The 18,836-nt window shown below is 50.1% G+C and overlaps 5 protein-coding genes across 5 annotated transcripts; all 5 read left to right on the top strand.

Annotated features, from left to right (window-relative positions):
• The first annotated feature begins 2,319 nt into the window (after positions 1–2,319).
• On the top strand, positions 2,320–2,628 carry LOC117008981 (feather beta keratin-like). Its single transcript, XM_033083129.1, has one exon. The coding sequence runs from the start codon at positions 2,320–2,322 to the stop codon at positions 2,626–2,628; it is 309 nt and encodes a 102-aa protein (XP_032939020.1).
• A 2,733-nt stretch (positions 2,629–5,361) lies between these two features.
• LOC117005325 (feather beta keratin-like) lies at positions 5,362–5,680 on the top strand. The gene has a single exon (XM_033076883.1). The coding sequence runs from the start codon at positions 5,372–5,374 to the stop codon at positions 5,678–5,680; it is 309 nt and encodes a 102-aa protein (XP_032932774.1). The 5' UTR covers positions 5,362–5,371.
• A 2,906-nt stretch (positions 5,681–8,586) lies between these two features.
• LOC117004483 (feather beta keratin-like) lies at positions 8,587–8,889 on the top strand. The gene has a single exon (XM_033075254.1). It carries the CDS (start codon positions 8,587–8,589, stop codon positions 8,887–8,889), a length of 303 nt encoding a protein of 100 aa, XP_032931145.1.
• Positions 8,890–11,466: 2,577 nt separating this feature from the next.
• On the top strand, positions 11,467–14,877 carry LOC117003415 (feather beta keratin-like). The gene is made up of 2 exons (XM_033073338.1): positions 11,467–11,765; positions 14,808–14,877. Exons 1-2 carry the CDS (start codon positions 11,467–11,469, stop codon positions 14,875–14,877), a joined length of 369 nt encoding a protein of 122 aa, XP_032929229.1.
• A 2,946-nt stretch (positions 14,878–17,823) lies between these two features.
• On the top strand, positions 17,824–18,132 carry LOC117008214 (feather beta keratin-like). The gene has a single exon (XM_033081894.1). The coding sequence runs from the start codon at positions 17,824–17,826 to the stop codon at positions 18,130–18,132; it is 309 nt and encodes a 102-aa protein (XP_032937785.1).
• Positions 18,133–18,836: the final 704 nt, after the last annotated feature.

Here is an 18,836-nt window from a genome sequence, read left to right as displayed (position 1 = left end):
ACAAGCCCTGATACACCAAAGGATTTCACTCAGTTCTCTCCTGGGCATAAAATTGGAACGGTCACTCCACGCAAGCACATGCTTGACAAAATCTCTTCTCAGCAGGACTCCGGAGCCCTCACTACAAACAAAGCAACAGCATCCATTTCGGCATAAACTGCAGTGCTAATGCTTCCACCCCACTGCTCAAAGTCAGCAAGAGCTGGATTTACAGAGTGATGGATAGTTCAACTCAGTTTTGGATTTTCAAAGAGAGAGACTCCATGTCCTGTTCCACTCTCTGACTTCTCTCACAATGAGAAGTTCTTTTCTCCTTTGCCCATAGAATTTCATCCATTTTCATTTGTGCCCTTCCACCTTTTCCTTCACTACAGAGAGTAGCCAGGCTCCCTAGACCTCATTCCCTGCCACCAGGGATTTACAAACACTCATGACACCCTCATCCATCCTTATCTAGTGGGAATCCCAGCTCACACCAGTTCTGCTCAAGGAAATGTTCTCCAGGCCTTTGAGTATCTTGCTGGTCCTCCACTGGTCTTCATTCACAGTCCCACTGGCCCCATCAGTGCAGATGATCTTTAACAGGGTTGGCCTCATGGAAACAATTCTTTACGTACTTCCCTTGACAGTTTAATCTATCTGTAATTTATGCAGTGTAGAATGGGAAGAAGCATCAAAGGTTTCAGAAAAGAGTTGTCTCCAACAATAGCCACAGTTCTCTCCTCATGCCCAGGCTGAGTAATTGGCACAGAGCAGATACACAGCTCAAACACCATTTCCTCAAGGGAAATCCTTCAAGTGAAATGGTCTCAGCCATTGGCACCTGACACAACTGAAGACCCCAAAGACCTGGCTCTCCCCTCACCTGCTGCTGCTCCCAGCTACCCTCTCCTCCCTTGCATAGGTGCCCTCAGCACCCATGGAATCAGTTCTGATGGAAAAGACTCTTGACAGTCAGTCCAACTGTCAATCAAATCTGTGAATGTCACCAATCTTAGAAATGTTTCACACGTAGAAGACCTAAATGTAAAATGGCATCAAGTTCAACCATTCCTCCATCATTTCTAAGGGCCCCATGAAACATCCCCAAAGTCCAAATCTCCATGGCTTCTAAATTCCTACAGCAACGGTAAATATACCACAGTCCGGGACAGCCATTGACAGGGCTTGAAAACTCTTCTTGAGAAGTAATTTTCCCTAAATCCAAACTCAACCACCTCTAGAACAACTTGACTCCATTCCCTCTTCTCCTACGGTTGGGTAAAAGGGAGACAAGTCTAGTGTCAAATGACTTCCATTCTGGTAACTTGAGAGGGCAGAAGTCATCCCACTGTTTCTAAAATGCGAACATCCCCAGTTCCCTCATGTCCTCCTCATGTGTCTTGTTCCCCTTATCCTTCACCACTTTCCCTTTCCTTCTGTAAGAGTCCAGCTCTGCAACCCCATAGTGTGAACTTCCGGGCCCAGGTAAGGTAAATGCTATAGATGACCCAAGATGAGACTGTGGTAAGAATGGGAGACTATCCTAAATGACAGGGATCTATTTCCCACATCCAAGAGGAAAGGAAAGGCATAGATACAGGCCTGGAGACATAGAGTCAAGTTGGAGAGGGCGAGAACGAGATGAAAAGTCCACATCTGTCAATCTAACTACTTCTGCAAATCCCAGACCATCCTAATAGAGCTAGGAGGGACTGGGGCCTGTCTTCACAACACAAACAAAATCCACAGCACACCAGTGTTGTGGAGTGACTTCATGGAGGACACCTCACTGTCCAAAGCTTTGGTCGTGTTGACAGCCCTCCCTGAAAAAAAACCATCATGACCAAACATTGCTCATTATTACGTGCATTGAAAAGCTGCCGCCAAGGTCAGATGGACAATGCCTTAAGAGAAGAACATGGAATTGCAGAGATGTGGGAAGGCAAACATTCCCAACTCATGACTCACAAGGTTGGGATAGCAAAGAGCTGCTGCCTGCAAAATGCCACAAGACCATGGAACAAGGATGCTCCACCCCTCCAGAACCAGCATAAAAGGCAGCCCAGTGCCTCTCTCCCTCACACACATCTCCTCACGTCTTCTCCTCCTGCTTCTGCTGACAACAAGGTGAGTCTCAAGCCCCTACTCCTCCTGCTCCTGCACCCCTGACCCCTCTCTTCCAGCACCCTCAGCCCTTGCCGCAGCAGCCCTCACACCTCCCACAGCCCCACAACAGCCTCCACTCTCCCTCACCCTCCTGCATCACCACCCCTCACACCCCCACACCCCTGCCCTGCCTCACTCCCCTCTCTTCCAGGGACCCTCCACACCACACTCATGGCCTGCTACGACAGTTGCCGTCCTTGTGGACCCACCCCGCTGGCCAACAGCTGCAACGAGCCCTGTGCCCTGCAATGCCAGGACTCTCGTGTCATCATCAACCCTTCCCCTGTGCTGGTCACCCTGCCAGGACCCATCATGACCTCCTTCCCCCAGAGCACCGCCGTCGGATCCACCTCCTCGGCTGCTGTTGGCAGTGAACTCAATGCCCAGGGACAGCCCATCTCTGGTGGATTTGGCTTTGGCCTTGGCTATGGGCTGGGAGGCCTGGGCTGCTATGGCAGAAGGGGTGGCTACATCTGCTGAGGACCCTCAGCACCATCCCTGACACCTCCAGTTTGGGGCATTGGCAGGAGTTCCTGCAAGCAAAGCACCTCAGCTGATGGTCGTCTTATTTTCACCTCACACTGGATCACTTCAACATCTCTCCCTTGCCCTTTAATTCTTTTGCAGAAATAAATTTTTCCTGCATCAAAGCCTCACATGTCTCCTCTTCTTTGTGACCTCCAAAGCTCTCACACCTCCACATAGCACAGTGCCATGGGTTGGATGGAAAAGGGGCACAACGCCTTTCTAAAGTAGGCTCCCATGAGAAACAACCAAGTCTGGTACAGCAAGCGGGTTGAAGGGTGACCTTCCAGAACAAGGTAAAACACATCACCTGCCATATCAGAGGTTTTGTGGACACATCAGTGCTCTCCTGTTCATTGCTCCGGGGGAGTCTCTCCATTCCAGCACATCCTTGACAATATCTCCTCCCACCAGAACTCTCAGACCATACAAACAATCACAATATCATCCACTCTCAGGGAAACTCACAAAGTGCTGTAAGCGATTTCATCCCTTCTGCTCAAGTAAGGCTACCTAGAGAAGGATTTCCAGACCCATGGACAGTTCTGGTTTTGGACAGAGACTCCTGAACCTCTTCCACTCTGTGACCACTCTCATGCTAAAAAAAAAAAAGGCTGTCTGCACTGCCTATGGAATTCCATCTGTTTTCACTTGTGCCCTTACCAACTTTTCCTTCACATGTGCAGCACTGAGAACAGACGTGATCCCTTGGCTTCATTCCCAGCCATCAGGGATTTACACACACTGGTAACAACCCCCTACCCAACTTTGTCTCCTGGAAGTCCCACCTGTCTCATTCCTCTGTGAAAAATCCTCCAGCCCTTTAAATATCTTGGTAGCCCTGAACTGGCCTTGTTTCACTAAGTCTCCTCCCCTGGGGAGCCCAGAACTGCTCATATCATTTTTGAAGATCTTGAACAGTGTTGGCCTCATGGATACGACTTTTGAGTTACTACATTGGAGGTTTGACTCCAGCTTGACTTTGGGTCACAAGGTTTCAGGTCATGTTGTTTAAATATTATATTAATATAGTCATCCACCTCACTGACCCTTTACACCACCTGTACATCCTTGCATGGTCTGGGATGATGCAGTAGTATGCAGTGCCAAAGACACTGCTAAGAGGTGGAGGTAAATACCAGACATGGCTCCCTCATCATCCACAGTAAGATTTTTTTTTTCCTATAGGTAACACAGAGGTCACTAAGACATGTTTTTGCCCTCCAAAGTTAATTCTAACTGCTCCTCATCCCCTCGTACAACCTGCACTTGGAAATGCTTTGTAGGGGAAAAAATTGTCCCATCCTTGTCTGCAGGAACAAGGTCCCTGGAAAGCCATGGGCAAGGTGGAAGGGAGTAAATGCACTGGAAGGGGCAGATTCTAATGCCTGGCACAGCCACAAAGCCCAGATCAGTCTGACAGGGCTGTAAAGGAATGGGGTCCCTCTCTCCAATGCAACCACAAACCAAAGCACACCAGCCTAATGGGTTGATCTCAATGATGACATCCCAATTTTCCTATGCATTTGTGGTTTCTTTGGTTTCCCTGACACACAGCTTCCAAGAAACTCCTTCCAAATACCAACTCCCACTTTAAAGTGGCTGCCAAGGTCAGATGGACATGGTCACAAGAGTGGGACATGGAATTGTAGAGTTTCAGGAAGGAAAACAGTCCCCAGCTCATGACTCGCCAGGCTGGGCCAAGAAAAACTGATGTTACTGTTATCATTCAGAAAATCCTAACTTGAGCAAATAAAAAGATCAACTCTTTTCTTCTGAAAATTAAATGCACCCAGGTCCTTCAGCAGCGCCTCACACAGTTGTCTTCTTATCCTTCACTAGTTTTCCTTTCTAGGTGTCACTCAAAGTGCTGCAATGGGACCCCACAGTAGGACCTAGCTGGGGCAGCTGAAATGAACGTTATGGATGAACCAACACAAGACATTGGAGAGCACGACAGGTAAACCCAAATAACAGGTATTGCTTTCCCATCTCCAGCAGGAAAGGTCTGGCATGTAGGCAGGTTCAGGAAGTTGGTAAAGGATGTGCAGGGAGACAATGTGGTAGAAGAGGACGACCCCTACCCCCAGAGATGCTCCGAAGCCCAGAGGAGTCTGACATTACTGTGGAGGAATGAAGACCATCTCTACAAGACACCCACAAATTACAGCACAGCATGGCCACACAAAAGACACCTTACCTCTCAAAGGTCTAGTAACTTCTTCAGCCTACCCTGAAAAACAAATCAACGGTCATTGGTCACTAAAAATTGCATTTAATACCTACTGCAAAGGTCATGCACCGAAAAGCAGGACATGAGACTTCAGAGATGTGGGAAGCAAAACAATCCACACCTCAGGAACCACAATGTCTGCAAAATGCCAAGGGACAAAGTTGCCCCGCCCCTCCAGGAACGGCATAAAAGCCAGCTCAGAGCCTCTCTCCCACACACACTTCTCCTCAAACCTTCAGCTCCTGCTCCCGCTGACAACAAGGTGAGTCCTAAGCCTCTGGTCCTCCTTCTCCTGCACCCCTGGCTCGGGTCTTCCAGCATGCTCAAACCCTGCCGCAACAACCCTCACACCGCCCCACAGCAGCCTCCACACTCCCTCACCCTCCTGCATCACCACCCCTCACACCCCCACAGCCCTGCCCTGCCTCACTCCCCTCTCTTCCAGGGACCCTCCACACCACACCCATGGCCTGCTACGACATCTGCCGACCCTGCGGACCCACCCCGCTGGCCAACAGCTGCAACGAGCCCTGTGCCCTGCAATGCCAGGACTCTCGTGTCATCATCAACCCTTCCCCTGTGCTGGTCACCCTGCCAGGACCCATCATGACCTCCTTCCCCCAGAACACCGCCGTCGGATCCACCTCCTCGGCTGCTGTTGGCAGTGAACTCAATGCCCAGGGACAGCCCATCTCTGGTGGATTTGGCTTTGGCCTTGGCTATGGGCTGGGAGGCCTGGGCTGCTATGGCAGAAGGGGCGGCTACATCTGCTAAGGACCCTCAGAACCAACCCTGACACCACCTGCTCAGGGTTCTAGTAACAGAACTTGCAAGCAAATCCCCTTGGCTTATGGTCACCTTACTTCTACCTCACACCTGATTCCTTTAGCAGCTTCCTCTTTCTCAGAATTCTTTCACTTCAATAAATTTTTCATGAATCAGAAACTGAGTCGCTCCCTCTTGTTTTGGAATTGCAAAACTCATCCACAATTATGGTGGATGGAAAAGGAGCAAAGAATATTCCTTAGAAAATAAGTCCCCACCAGTAACAACCAACGCTGACATGGGAAGCAGAAGAGAGGGGGGAGCGTACAGAACACGACACAAGCGCACAACTTGATTCACCAAATGCTTTGACACAAAAATTCTGTCCTGGGCATTGCCCTACCAAAGTCCTCCTATGCCAGCACACACTTGAAACATTCTCTTCCCATCAGGATTCTTAAATCCTCCCAGCAGACAGGGGAATGACATCATGCACTTGGGCAGGAAATCTGGGGAGTAAATGGTTCCACTCCTGCTGCTCAATCAGCTTCAGCAGAAGTAGGATTTCCAGGACTATGGACAGTTCCGTTTTGGAGCTCCAAGGAGAGGAAATCCATCATCTCCTACACTCACTGAACACCCACAACCACAAAAACAATCTTGCTGATAGAATTCTGTCTCTTTTCACAAGTGCACTTGCCCCTTTTCCTTCACATGTGCAGTCCTGAGAACAGCTGGGTAATCATACACTTGTGGCATCTCCTGCCCAGCCTTGTCTCCTCAGAGTCCCAGCTCTCATTCTCTCTTCTAGCAATCATCCACCACACCCTTAAGTTTCTGCTTGCCCTCAACTGGTGTTAATTCACTACCACCTATGCATTCTTCACCTGTGGAGGCCAGAACAGTCCACACCACTCCACATGGGATCTCACCAGTGCTCGAAAGAAAAGAATGGTCCACTTGTCCCAGCTTCATGGCAACAATTTTCTGAAATCTGTCTTGGACAAGCGTGACATCCTTTATAGTAAAGCCCCAGTGCAGCCTTCTGAACTCTGTGTCCTCCCCCAGCTCTACAGGGTCCTGCTCAGAAAAGCCACTTCACAGATTCTCAGTCCAGAGCATGATCATGGGCTGCAATTACTGCCCAAATGCAGAACTTCACATTTTATGATCTTGAAATGCAGGAGATCCCTTTAACCCTTAGACTCCAGATCCCTCTGAGCGGTGGAAAAGCAAAGTGGTGCCTCAGCCACTCCACCATCTGCCAACTTACTCAATGGGAAAACTCTCCCACTTCCCATATGGGAATGAGTCCAGGTGTTGACCAGGCACAGGTGCAGAGCCCAAACGAGCCTGACAGACCTGGGATAGTTTGTGACCCCTCTTCCCAACACACCCACATAACCAAAACCAGGGTGAGAGTGAAGTACTGACCTCACTGATGACACCACACCCCTAAAAATCTTGATCATGTTTTCAGTTCCCTTTGACATGCACCAACACCAGACTCTTGCCTCAAATACTGATATTTTAGAGACAGAAGGAGTGTGATGGAAGAGTCAGCTCCTCATGCACTGCACAGATGCAAAGACCACTCCAGTCCCACAGAGCTGCATTAGAATGGTGCCCCTCTTCATAGCACACCCAAAACCAAAACCACACAAGTACCACAAAATGACTGCACTGATGACACCCATATTTTTCCGAGGCTTTCATTGTTTATTCTTGTTTGCCTGACACATATCTTCCATGTCAATGCTCCCAAATACCAACTCACACTTAAAAGTTGCTGCCAAGGTGACATGGACACAGCCTCAAGAGCAGGACAGGACACTGAAGAGTTGTGGGAAGGAAAACAATCCTCACATCACGACTCGCAAGTCCATGCCAGACAAAACCGCTGTTAAAATTTCCATTCAGGCAGTTTTAGAGAAGAAAAAGGTCAACTCTCTTTTTCTGAAAAGTGAGTATCTGGAGTTCCTTCAACACCTCCTCATGTCATCCTCTCTATCAGAAGTTTTCCTTTCTAATTTTTGCTCAGAGCCCAGCAATGAGACCCCAGAGTGTGAGATTTTTGGGCCCAGTTGAGTGGAGCTATATGGATGAACCAACACAAGGCATTGGACAGCAGGGGAGGCATCACAGAGATTGTTTTATCATCTCCAGCACAAAAGGCCTGGCATGTAGACAGATTTAGAATGTTAGCAATGGAACAAGGATGGGGAGAACATGATGGAAGGGGATGCCCATCACCTCCAGAAGAGCTCCAAAGCCCAATGAGCCTGACAGGGCTGTGGGGAATTGGGGCTGTATCCAAAGACACCCACAAACCACAGCACACCAGGGCCATGGAGTGACTTCAGTGATGACACCCCACTATGCAAAGCTCTGGTCACATGCACAGCTGTCCCCAAAAAAAAAAAAAGCTTTTGTCTCTAATGCTTGCATTTAAAAGTTGTAGCCAAGGTCAGATGGAGATGGATTCAAAAGTAGGACATGACACAGCAGAGTTGTAGAATGGAAAAACATTCCCCACCACAGGACGCACCACTCTGAGCCAGCCAGGAACTGCAGCCTGCAAAATGCCCCAAGGCCATGGGACAAAGCTGTCCCGCCCATCCAGGACCAGCATAAAAGCCGGTCCAAAGCCTCTCTCCCTCACACACTTCTCCTCACTCCTTCTCCTCCTGATCCTGCTAAAAACAAGGTGAGTCTCAAGCCCCTTCCCCTCCCATTCTGCAACCCTGACCCCTCTCTTCCAGACCCCTCATCCCCAGGCTCAGCAGCTTCACGCCTCCCCACAGACCCACAGCAACCTCCACACTCCTCACCCTCCCGCATCAACACTCCCCACGCTCCCACAGTCCTGCCCTGCCTCACCCTCCTCTCTTCCAGGGACCCTCCACATCACACCCATGGCCTGCTACGACCTCTGCCGTCCCTGCGGACCCACCCCGCTGGCCAACAGCTGCAACGAGCCCTGTGCCCTGCAATGCCAGGACTCTCGTGTCATCATCAACCCTTCCCCTGTGCTGGTCACCCTGCCAGGACCCATCATGACCTCCTTCCCCCAGAGCACCGTTGTTGGATCCACCTCCTCAGCTGCTGTTGGCAGTGAACTCAATGCCCAGGGACAGCCCATCTCTGGTGGATTTGGCTTTGGCTATGGGCTGGGAGGCCTGGGCTGCTATGGCAGAAGGGGTGGCTACATCTGCTAAGGACCTCAGTATCAATCCTGACACCACCAGTTCTGTGCTCTGGAAACAGCTCCTGCAAGCAAAGCACCTTGGCTAATCGTCACCTTACTTGTACCTCACACCATTCCTTCATCTTCCTCAGAATTCTTTTACTTCAATAAATTTTTCTTGCTTCAGAACCTGAGTTGCTTCCTCTTCTTTTGGAATTCCAGTGATGCCACATCTTCACTCTGCGAAATGCCACTGGATTTCCAGGACTATGGCCAGTTCTGTTTTACAGTTCCCAGGAGAGGGAATCCATTGTCTCTTACGCTCTGTGACAAGCCACACACACTGAGAAATTCTGGTCTCCTTTCCCCATGGAATTCTGTCTCTTTACACTCATGCACTCACTCCCTTCCCATTAATGCGATGCAGAGTGGAGCTCCAACACACTCGTGACACCTCCCGCTCAACCTTGTTACCTGAGTCCCAGCTCTCAGTGTCTCCTCTAGCAAAGATTTTCCAGCCCTTGCACTATCTTGTGGCCCTCAACTGCTCTTCATCCACCACACCCGTTGTGATTCCCCATCTGTGGACGCCGGAACTGTCCACAACTCTCCACATGAGAGCTCACCAGTGCTTGAAACACAGGAAGGGCCACCTCTCCCAGCATCATGGCAACAATTTTCTGAAATCTGTCTAGGACACAGGTGACATCCTTTGAAGTAAAGCTCCACTGCAACCTTCTGGTGTCTTTGTTCTCAACCAGCACCACAGGCTCCAACTTCAGAAGAGCCACTGTCCAGTTTCTCAGGCCACAACACGATGTGCGACCAAGTGCATTTCCTGTCCAGATGCAGAATTTCACATTTTCCTCAATTCAGCTTCTGAGGGGTTCCATTAACCCTCAGTCTCCAGGCCATTCTGAGTGGTGGAACAGCCAACTGGTGCCTCAGCCACTCCACCAGTGGTCAACTTGCTGAAGAGGCAACTCCCCCCCCAGGCCATGTGGAGCAGAATACAGATGCTCACACTGGGCACATATGCAGAACCCAGAGCAGACTGACTGACCTGGGATAGTTTGGAGGCCCTCTTCACATCACTCCCACAAACACAAAACCATGAATTACTACAGGTGGACTTCACTGATGACACCCCATCCCTTCACATCCTGGTCAAATCTTCAGTCCTCTTTGACATGCACAAGCTTTTAGGCTCAAATACTCAAATTTTGTTGAAAGAATAACCATCATGGAAGACTCAGCTTCTCACACACAGAAAAGTGGCAAAGCCTAGAGCAGCCTGACATGGTTGTAATGGAAAGGTGCCCCTTTTCACAACTGAACCCACAAACTAAAACACAAGTACAACAAAACTACCTCAGTGATGACACCCATACGTACCCTAGACTTTTGTGGATCCTCTGGTTTCCCTGATACACGTCTTCCATGGCGATGATCCCAAATACAACTCTCACTTAAAAGCTGCTGTCAAGAACAAATGGACACGGCCTCAAGAGCAGGACATGCCACTGAAGGATTGTGGGAAGGAAAACAATCCCCACATCGTGACTTGCAAGTCTATGGCAGACAAAACCAATATTACAATTCCCATTCAGGTAATTCCAAAGAGGAACAAGGTCAAACCACTTTTTCTGAAAAGTGAATGTCTGGAGTTCCTTCAACCTCTCCTCACATCTTCTACTTATCCTTCAGCAATTTTCCTTTACAGTTACACTCAGAGCCAGAATTGAGGCTTCACACTGTGACCTTGCTGGGCCCAGCTGAGACGAGCGCCATGGATGAACCAACACAAGGCATTGGACTGAAGGGGAGGCATCACAGAGCTTGTTTTACCATCTCCAACAGGAAAGGCCTGGCATGTAGACAGGTTTAGAATGTTAGCAATGGAGCAAGGATGGAGAGAATGTGATGGAAGGGGACACCTGGTCACCTCCAGGAGTGTTGCAAACCCAGATGAGTCTGACAGGGTTGCGGGAAAGTGAGAGCTGTCTCCAAAGACACCAACAAACCACAGCCCACCAGGGCCATGAAGTGACTTCACTGATGACACCCCACTATGCAAAGCTCTCGTCATATCCACAGACGTCCCCAAAAAAAACCTTTGGTCACTAATACTTGCAATTAAAAGCTGTTGCCAAGGTCAGATGGAGATGGATTCAAAAGTAGGACATGACACAGCAGAGTTATGGGTTGGAAAAACATTCCCCACCACAGGACTCAGCACCCTTACCCAGTCAGGAACTGTGGTCTGCAAAATGCCCCAGGGTCATGGGACAAAGCTGTCCCGCCCCTCCAGGACCAGCATAAAAGCCAGTCCAGAGCCTCCGTCTCTCACTCACTTCTCCTCACTCCTTCTCCTCCTGATCCCGCTGACAGGAAGGTGAGTCTCAAGACCCTGAAGTCCTCCTGCTGCTGCACCCCTGACCCCTCTCTTCCAGCACTCTCAGCCCCAGCCTCAGCAGCCCTCACGCCTCCCCACAGACCCACAGCAGCCTCCACACTCCCTCACCCTCCTGCATCACCACCCCTCACACCACCACAGCCCTGCCCTGCCTCACCTCCCTCTCTTCCAGGGACCCTTCACACCACACCCATGGCCTGCTACGACCTCTGCCGACCCTGCGGACCCACCCCGCTGGCCAACAGCTGCAACGAGCCCTGTGCCCTGCAATGCCAGGACTCTCGTGTCATCATCAACCCTTCCCCTGTGCTGGTCACCCTGCCAGGACCCATCATGACCTCCTTCCCCCAGAGCACCGTCGTCGGATCCACCTCCTCAGCTGCTGTTGGCAGTGAACTCAATGCCCAGGGACAGCCCATCTCTGGTGGATTTGGCTTTGGCCTTGGCTATGGGTTCGGAGGCCTGGGCTGCTATGGCAGAAGGGGCGGCTACATCTGCTAAGGGACCTCAGCATCACTCCTGACACCACCGGCTCAGGGCTCTGGATACAACTCCTGCAAGCAAAGCATCTTGGCAAATGGTCACCTTACTTTTACCTCACACCTCACACCATTCCTTAATCTTCCTCTTCCACAGAATTCTTTCACTTCAATAAATTTTTCTTGAATCAGAACCTGAGTTGCTTTCTCTTCTTTTGGTATTCCATTGGTCTCACATCCTCACCCAGTGCAATGCCACTACTCAACCATTATCTTGGATTGAAAAGGAGCAACGAACATTTCTTAGCCAATATGTCCTCACCAGTAACAACCAACGCTGACATGGATACAGAGGAGAGGGAGCCCTTCCAGAATGTGACACAAGCCCGTCACCTGCTACCATGAAGTCTTCGACACAACCATTCTCTCATGGGCACAGCTCAACCAAAGTCACACTTGGCCACCACACACTTGAAAAACACCCTTTCCATCAGGATTCTTGAATCCTCCCAGCTAGCAGAGGCACAAAAGTATCATGCACATGGGAAGGAACTCTGGAGAGCAAGCGCTTCCATCTCCTCTGCTCAAGCAGGCCCAGCAGGAGCAGGATTTGCAGGACTATGGCAGTTGGGACCTCCAAGAAGAGGGATCCCATTGTCTCTTACACTCTGTCACCATCCACATACACTGAGAAATTCTTGCCTCCTTTGCCCCTGGAATTCTGTCTCTTTTCACAAGTGCACTTGTTCCCTTTTCTTTCATCTGTGCAATATTGTGAACAGCAAAGCTGCCATACACTCATGATACCTCCTGCCCAACTTTGTTTCCTCAGCTCTCTCAGTCTCTAGCCCTGTCTCCTCATAGTCCCAGCTCTCTCAGTCACTCCTCCAGGAAAAATACTCCAGCCCCTTTCTATATGTTGCCTTTGTTCACAATCCCCTACTGATTCTTCACCTCTGGAGGCCAGAACTGTCCACACCACATGAGATCCCACCAGTGCTCTAGAGAGAGGAAGTGCCACCAGTCACAACTTCATGGCAACAATTTTCAGGAATCTCTCTTGAACACTGGTGACATCCTTTGAAATAAATCTCCACTGCAACCTAATGATCTCTTTGTTCTGCACAAGCCTCTTTCTAGGCAATCAGGTTGCAGAATGATCAGGGGCCCAGCATTTGAAATACAGGTGATTTCTCTAAAACTAAGCCTCCAGATCCCTCTGGCTGCTGGAACTACCAAGTGGTGACACAGACACTCCATCATCTGCCAACTTTCTTAGGAGGCAATTCTCCTACTGCCCATGTGGAACAGAATTCAGGTGCTCCCACCTTGACCAGATGTAGAGTCCAGACCAGCCTGACTGACCTGGCACAGCATGAGACCCCTCTTCACATGACACCCACTAACCCAAAACCAGTCTACAGGCTGACTTCACTGGCGACACACCATGTCTTCAAATCTTGGTCACTTCTTAAGTTCCCATTGACATGCACCATCAACATGAGCTTTTGGCCTTAAATACACATTAAAGGAGAAATGACTATTATGGAAGGGGCAGCTCTTCATGCATGGCACAGCTGCAAATGCCAGACCAGTCTGAAATGGTTGTGATGGAATCAGGTCCCTCTTCACATCACACCCACAAAATAAGCCACACAAGTACAACAAAATGACCTCACTGATGACACCCATACTTATCCTAGGCTTTTGTATATTTTGGTTTCCCTGACACACATCTTCCATGCCAATCCTCCCAAATACCAACTCTCACTTTAAACCTGCCGCTACAGTCAGATGGATACGGCCTCAAGAGCAGGACAGGACAATGAAGGATTGTGGGAAGGAAAATAATCCCCACATCATGACTTGTAAGGTTGTGTCAAACAAAATTGATATTATGAGTACCATTAACGTTCATCTAGACAGTAATAGGGTCAACACACTTTTTCTGAAAAATCAGCAACTGCAGTTCCATCAAGTGCTCCTCTCACCTCTTATCCTTATCCTTCACCAGCTATGGATCCACCAACACAAGAACTTGGGGACTATGGGAGGCATCCCTAAATCACAGGAGTTGCTTTCCATCTCCATTGGGAAAGGCCTGGAATACAGACAGGTCTAGATATTTCACAACATGATAGGGAAACAAAAATGTTATGGAAGGGGACATCTGAGAGCAGCAGGAGAGCTACAAAACCCAAACCACAAACGAGCCTCACCTGGATGTGGTGAAATGAGGTCCCTCTTCTCTAAACACACACAAAACCACAGCACAGCCAAAATGATGACATCCCATCTCTTGAAAGCTCTGGTCATTTTTTCATCCCTCCCAGAAAAACAACATCAACAGCAGCCTTTGGTCTCTAATCCTTGCATTCAAAAGCTGCCGTCATGGTCATGGACTCAAGAGCAGGACTTGACACAGCAGAGTTGTGGGAAGCAACACACTCCCCACCTCAGGACTCACCAGGCCTGCAAAATGCCCCAAGGCCATGGGACAAGGCTGTCCCGCCCCTCCAGGACCAGCATAAAAGGCAACCCAGAGCCTCTCTCCCTCACACACTTCTCCTCACACCTTCTCCTCCTGCTCCTGCTGACAACAAGGTGAGTCTCAAGCCCCTCACCCTCCTGCTCCTGCACCCCTGGCCCCTCTCTTCCAGCACGCTCATCCCCAGCCTCAACAGCCCTCACGCCTCCCCACAGCCCCACAGCAGCCTCCACACTCCCTCACCCTCCTGCATCACCACCCCTCACACCCCCACTCCCCTGCTCTGCCTCACTCTCCTCTCTTCCAGGGACCCTCCACACCACACCCATGGCCTGCTACGACCTCTGCCGTCCCTGCGGACCCACCCCGCTGGCCAACAGCTGCAACGAGCCCTGTGCCCTGCAATGCCAGAACTCTCGTGTCATCATCAACCCTTCCCCTGTGCTGGTCACCCTGCCAGGACCCATCATGACCTCCTTCCCCCAGAGCACTGTCGTCGGATCCACCTCCTCGGCTGCTGTTGGCAGTGAACTCAATGCCCAGGGACAGCCCATCTCTGGTGGATTTGGCTTTGGCCTTGGCTATGGGCTGGGAGGCCTGGGCTGCTATGGCAGAAGGGGCGGCTACATCTGCTAAGGACCCTCAGCATCACTCCTGACAGCAGCAGTGCAGGGCTCTGGCAACAGCTCCTGCAAGCAAAGCACCTTGGCTCATTGTCGCCCAACTTTCAACCCATATCCAATTCCTTCAGTTTCTTCTTTCTCAAAATTCTTTCACATCAATAAATTTTTCATTTATTAGAACCTCAGTTGCTTGCTCTTCTTTCGGAATTGCAATGGTCACAAATCCTAACCCAGAGCAATGCCACTACTCAACCATTATGTTGGTTGGAAAAGGAGCAAAGAACATTTCTTAGCCAATATGCCCCCACTAGTAACAACCTGTGCTGACATTGGAAACAGAAGACAGGTCGGACCGTACAGACCATGACACAAGACCATGTCTTCATACACCAAAGCTTGGACACAATTCTGTCCTGGGTACTGCCATGTCAAAGTCATTCTATGACAGCACACACTTGAAAAATTCCGTTTCCAGCAGTACCCTTGAGTCCTCCCAGTACATGCACGAACAAGAGCATCACCCACTTGGGCAGGAACTTTGGAGAGCAAGTGCTTCCATCTCCTCTGCTCCAGCAGGACCAGTAGTAGCTGGATTTCCAGGACTATGCCCAGTTCAGTTTTGGATCTCCAACAAGAGCGATCCCATCGTCTCTGACACTCTGTCACCATCCACACACACTGAGAAATTCTTGCCTTCTTTGGCCATGGAATTCAGTCTCTTTTCACACTTCTCTTGCCTCCTTTGCTGTCATCTGTGCAATGCTGAGAACAGCTGAGCTCCCACACACTCATGACACCTCCTGCCCAACCTTGTCTCCTCAGAGTCCCAGTTCACCCAGTCTCTCCTCTAGGAAACATCTTCAGCCCTTGCAATATCTTGTGGCTCTGAACTGCTATTTGCTCACTGTTCTCCATGTGCTTCTCCACCTCTGGAGGCCAGAATTGTCTGCACCATTCCAAATGCAATCTCACCAGTGCTTGAAAGACTAGAAGGGCCACCTCTCCCAACTTCATGGCAACAGTTTTCAAATATCTGTCTTGGATACAGATGACATCCCATGAAGTAAAGCTCAACAGCAACTTTCTGATCTCTGTGGTCTCAGCCAGCACCACAGGGTCTGGATCAGAAAGGTCACATTCCAGACTCTCGGCCCACAACATTATGTGTGGCCAAGTGCAATTCCTGCACAGATGCAGAACTTCATGTTCTCTGTACTTGATCTTCTGTGGGATTCCTTTAACCCTCAGGCTCCAGGCCCTTCTGACTATTGCAACAGCCAAGTGGTGCCTTCCCCACTCCGCCATCTGGCAACTTGCTACAGAGGCAACTCCTGCACTGCCAATATGGAATGGAAGAGCTCAGGCGCTCACACCTGGCACAGATGCAAAGCCCAGACCAGTCTGAAAGACCTGGCGTAGCTTGGGATGCCTCTTCTCATCACACACTCCAAAACCACGAGTCCCAAAGGCTAACGTCACTGGTGGCACCGCACTTCTCCAAACTTGGTCACTTCTTGAGTTCCCGTTTACATGCACCATCAATACCAGCCTTCGGTCATAAATACTCCCACTTTAAAGGAAGAATGGCTATGACGGAAAGGGATAGATCATCATGCATGACAAGTTGCCAAGTCAAGACCAGCCTGACATGGCTGTGATGGAATCAGGTCCCTCTTCACACCACACCCACACGCTAAACCACACAAGTACCACAAAATGACCTCACTCATGACTCCTATACTTCTACTTGGCATTTGTTGTTTATTCTGTTTTCTCTGACATATGCTGTCCAAACAAATCTTCCCAATTACCAACTCTCAATTAAATGAAGCCACCAAGGTCAGTTGAATAAGGCCTCAAGAGCAGGACATGATACTGAAGGATCGTGAGAAGGAAAACACTCCTCACATCACGACTTGCAAGTCTGTGCTGCACAAAACCGATGTTACAATTTCCATTCAGGTACCTCAAGAGAGGAACAAGATCAACTTTCTTTTTCTGAAAAGTGGATGTCTGGAGTTCCTTCAATTGCTCCTCACATCTTTTACTTATCCTTCAGCAGTTTTCCTTTCTATTTTTCAGTCAGAGTCCAGCAATGAGACTCCAGAGTCTGACCTTGCTGGGCCCAGCAGAAACAAGCGCTGTGGATGAAGTAACACAAGGCATTGGACTGCAGGGGAGGTGCCACAGTGATTGATTTCCCATCTCCAGCACAAAAGGCCTGGCATGTAGACAGGTCTACAATGCCAGCAACAGGACAGGGAGGGAGAGAATGTGATGGAAGGGGACACCCATCAACCCCAGAAGAGCTGCAAAACCCGATGAGCCTGAAAGGGTTGTGGAGGAGGGAGGAATGTCTCCAAAGACTCCCACAAACCACAGCACACCAGGGTCATGGAGTGACTTCACTGATGACAGCCCACTGCCGAAAGCTCTGGTCGTGTCCACAGTCCTTCCAAAAAAAACAAACTTTGGTCTCTAATACTTGTATTGGAAAGCTCCCACCACAGTCAGGTGGAGAAGGATTCAAAAGTAGGACATGACACAGCAGAGTTGTGGGAAGGAAAACACTCCCCACCTCAGGACTGACCGCTCTGAGACAGCCAGGAACTGTGGCCTGCAAAATGCCCCAGGGCCATGGGACAAAGCTGTCCCGCCCCTCCAGGACCAGTATAAAAGTCAGCCCAGAGCCTCTCTCCCTCACACACTTCTCCTCACTCCTTCTCCTCCTGATCCTGCTGACAACAAGGTGAGCCTAAAACCCCTGACCCGTCTGCTCCTGCACCCCTGACCCCTCTCTTCCAGCACATTCAGCCCCAACCTCAGCAGCCTCATGCCTCCCCACAGCCCCACAACAGCCTCCATACTCCCTCACCCTCCTGCATCACCACCCCTCACACCCCCACAGCCCTGCCCTGCCTCACTCCCCTCTCTTCCAGGGACCCTCCACACCACACCCATGGCCTGCTACGACCTCTGCCGACCCTGCGGACCCAGCCCGCTGGCCAACAGCTGCAACGAGCCCTGTGCCCTGCAATGCCAGAACTCCAGAGTCATTATTGACCCTTCCCCTGTGCTGGTCACCCTGCCAGGACCCATCATGACCTCCTTCCCCCAGAACACCGTTGTGGGATCCACCTCCTCGGCTGCTGTTGGCAGTGAACTCAATGCCCAGGGACAGCCCATCTCTGGTGGATTTGGCTTTGGCCTTGGCTATGGGCTGGGAGGCCTGGGCTGCTACGGCAGAAGGGGTGGCTACATCTGCTAAGGACCCTCAGCAACACTACTGGCACAACCAGCTCAGGGCTCTGGAAACAGCTCCTGCAAGCAAAGCACCTTGGCTTATGGTCATCTTACTTCTACCTCACACCTGACTCCTTCACCTTCTTCTTCCACAGAATTCTTTAACATCAATAAATTTTTCTTGAATCAGAACCTCAGTTGCCTCCTCATGTTTTGGAATTCCAATGGTGTCACATCCTCATCCAGTGCAATGCCACACCTCAACCATTATCTTGGGTGTAAAAGGAGCAAAGAAAATTTCTTAGCATATATGTCCCCACCTGTAACATCCGGTGCTGACATGGAAACAGAGGAGAGGGGGCCTTCCCAGAATGTGACACAAGCCCATCACCTGGTACTATAACGTGTTTGACAAAACCATCTTCTTCTGGGCACAGCTCTGACAAAGTCACACTTGGCCACTACACACTTCAGAAACTCTCTAGTGGGATTGTGGAATCCTCCCAGCAAGCAGAGGAACAAAAGCATCATGCACGTGGGAAGGAAATCTGGAGAGCAAATGCTTCCATCCTCTCTGCTCAAGAAGGCCCAGCAGGAGCAGGGTTTCCAGGACTATGGCCAGTTCAGTTTGGGTCCTCCAAGAAGAGGGATCCCATCATCTCTTACACTCTGTCACCATCCACACACATTGAGAAATTCTTGTCACCTTTGCCCCTGGAGTTCTGTCTC

Source organism: Catharus ustulatus, chromosome 1 (assembly GCF_009819885.2).
Source record: "Catharus ustulatus isolate bCatUst1 chromosome 1, bCatUst1.pri.v2, whole genome shotgun sequence".
Lineage (NCBI taxonomy): Eukaryota > Metazoa > Chordata > Aves > Passeriformes > Turdidae > Catharus > Catharus ustulatus.
Note: the sequence above shows the minus strand (reverse complement) of the source record. Positions and strands in the feature narration are given on the sequence as shown.

What these genes read in the sequence shown, in the direction of transcription:
- LOC117008981 (XM_033083129.1), top strand. Translation starts at nt 2,320, where the DNA reads ATGGCCTGCTACGACAGTTGCCGTCCTTGTGGACCCACCCCGCTGGCC.
- LOC117005325 (XM_033076883.1), top strand. Translation starts at nt 5,372, where the DNA reads ATGGCCTGCTACGACATCTGCCGACCCTGCGGACCCACCCCGCTGGCC.
- LOC117004483 (XM_033075254.1), top strand. Translation starts at nt 8,587, where the DNA reads ATGGCCTGCTACGACCTCTGCCGTCCCTGCGGACCCACCCCGCTGGCC.
- LOC117003415 (XM_033073338.1), top strand. Translation starts at nt 11,467, where the DNA reads ATGGCCTGCTACGACCTCTGCCGACCCTGCGGACCCACCCCGCTGGCC. An exon ending in TATGGCAGAAGGGGCGGCTA is followed by an intron (nt 11,766 to 14,807) that starts CATCTGCTAAGG and finishes CTCTGGTGGATT; the next exon opens with TGGCTTTGGCCTTGGCTATG.
- LOC117008214 (XM_033081894.1), top strand. Translation starts at nt 17,824, where the DNA reads ATGGCCTGCTACGACCTCTGCCGACCCTGCGGACCCAGCCCGCTGGCC.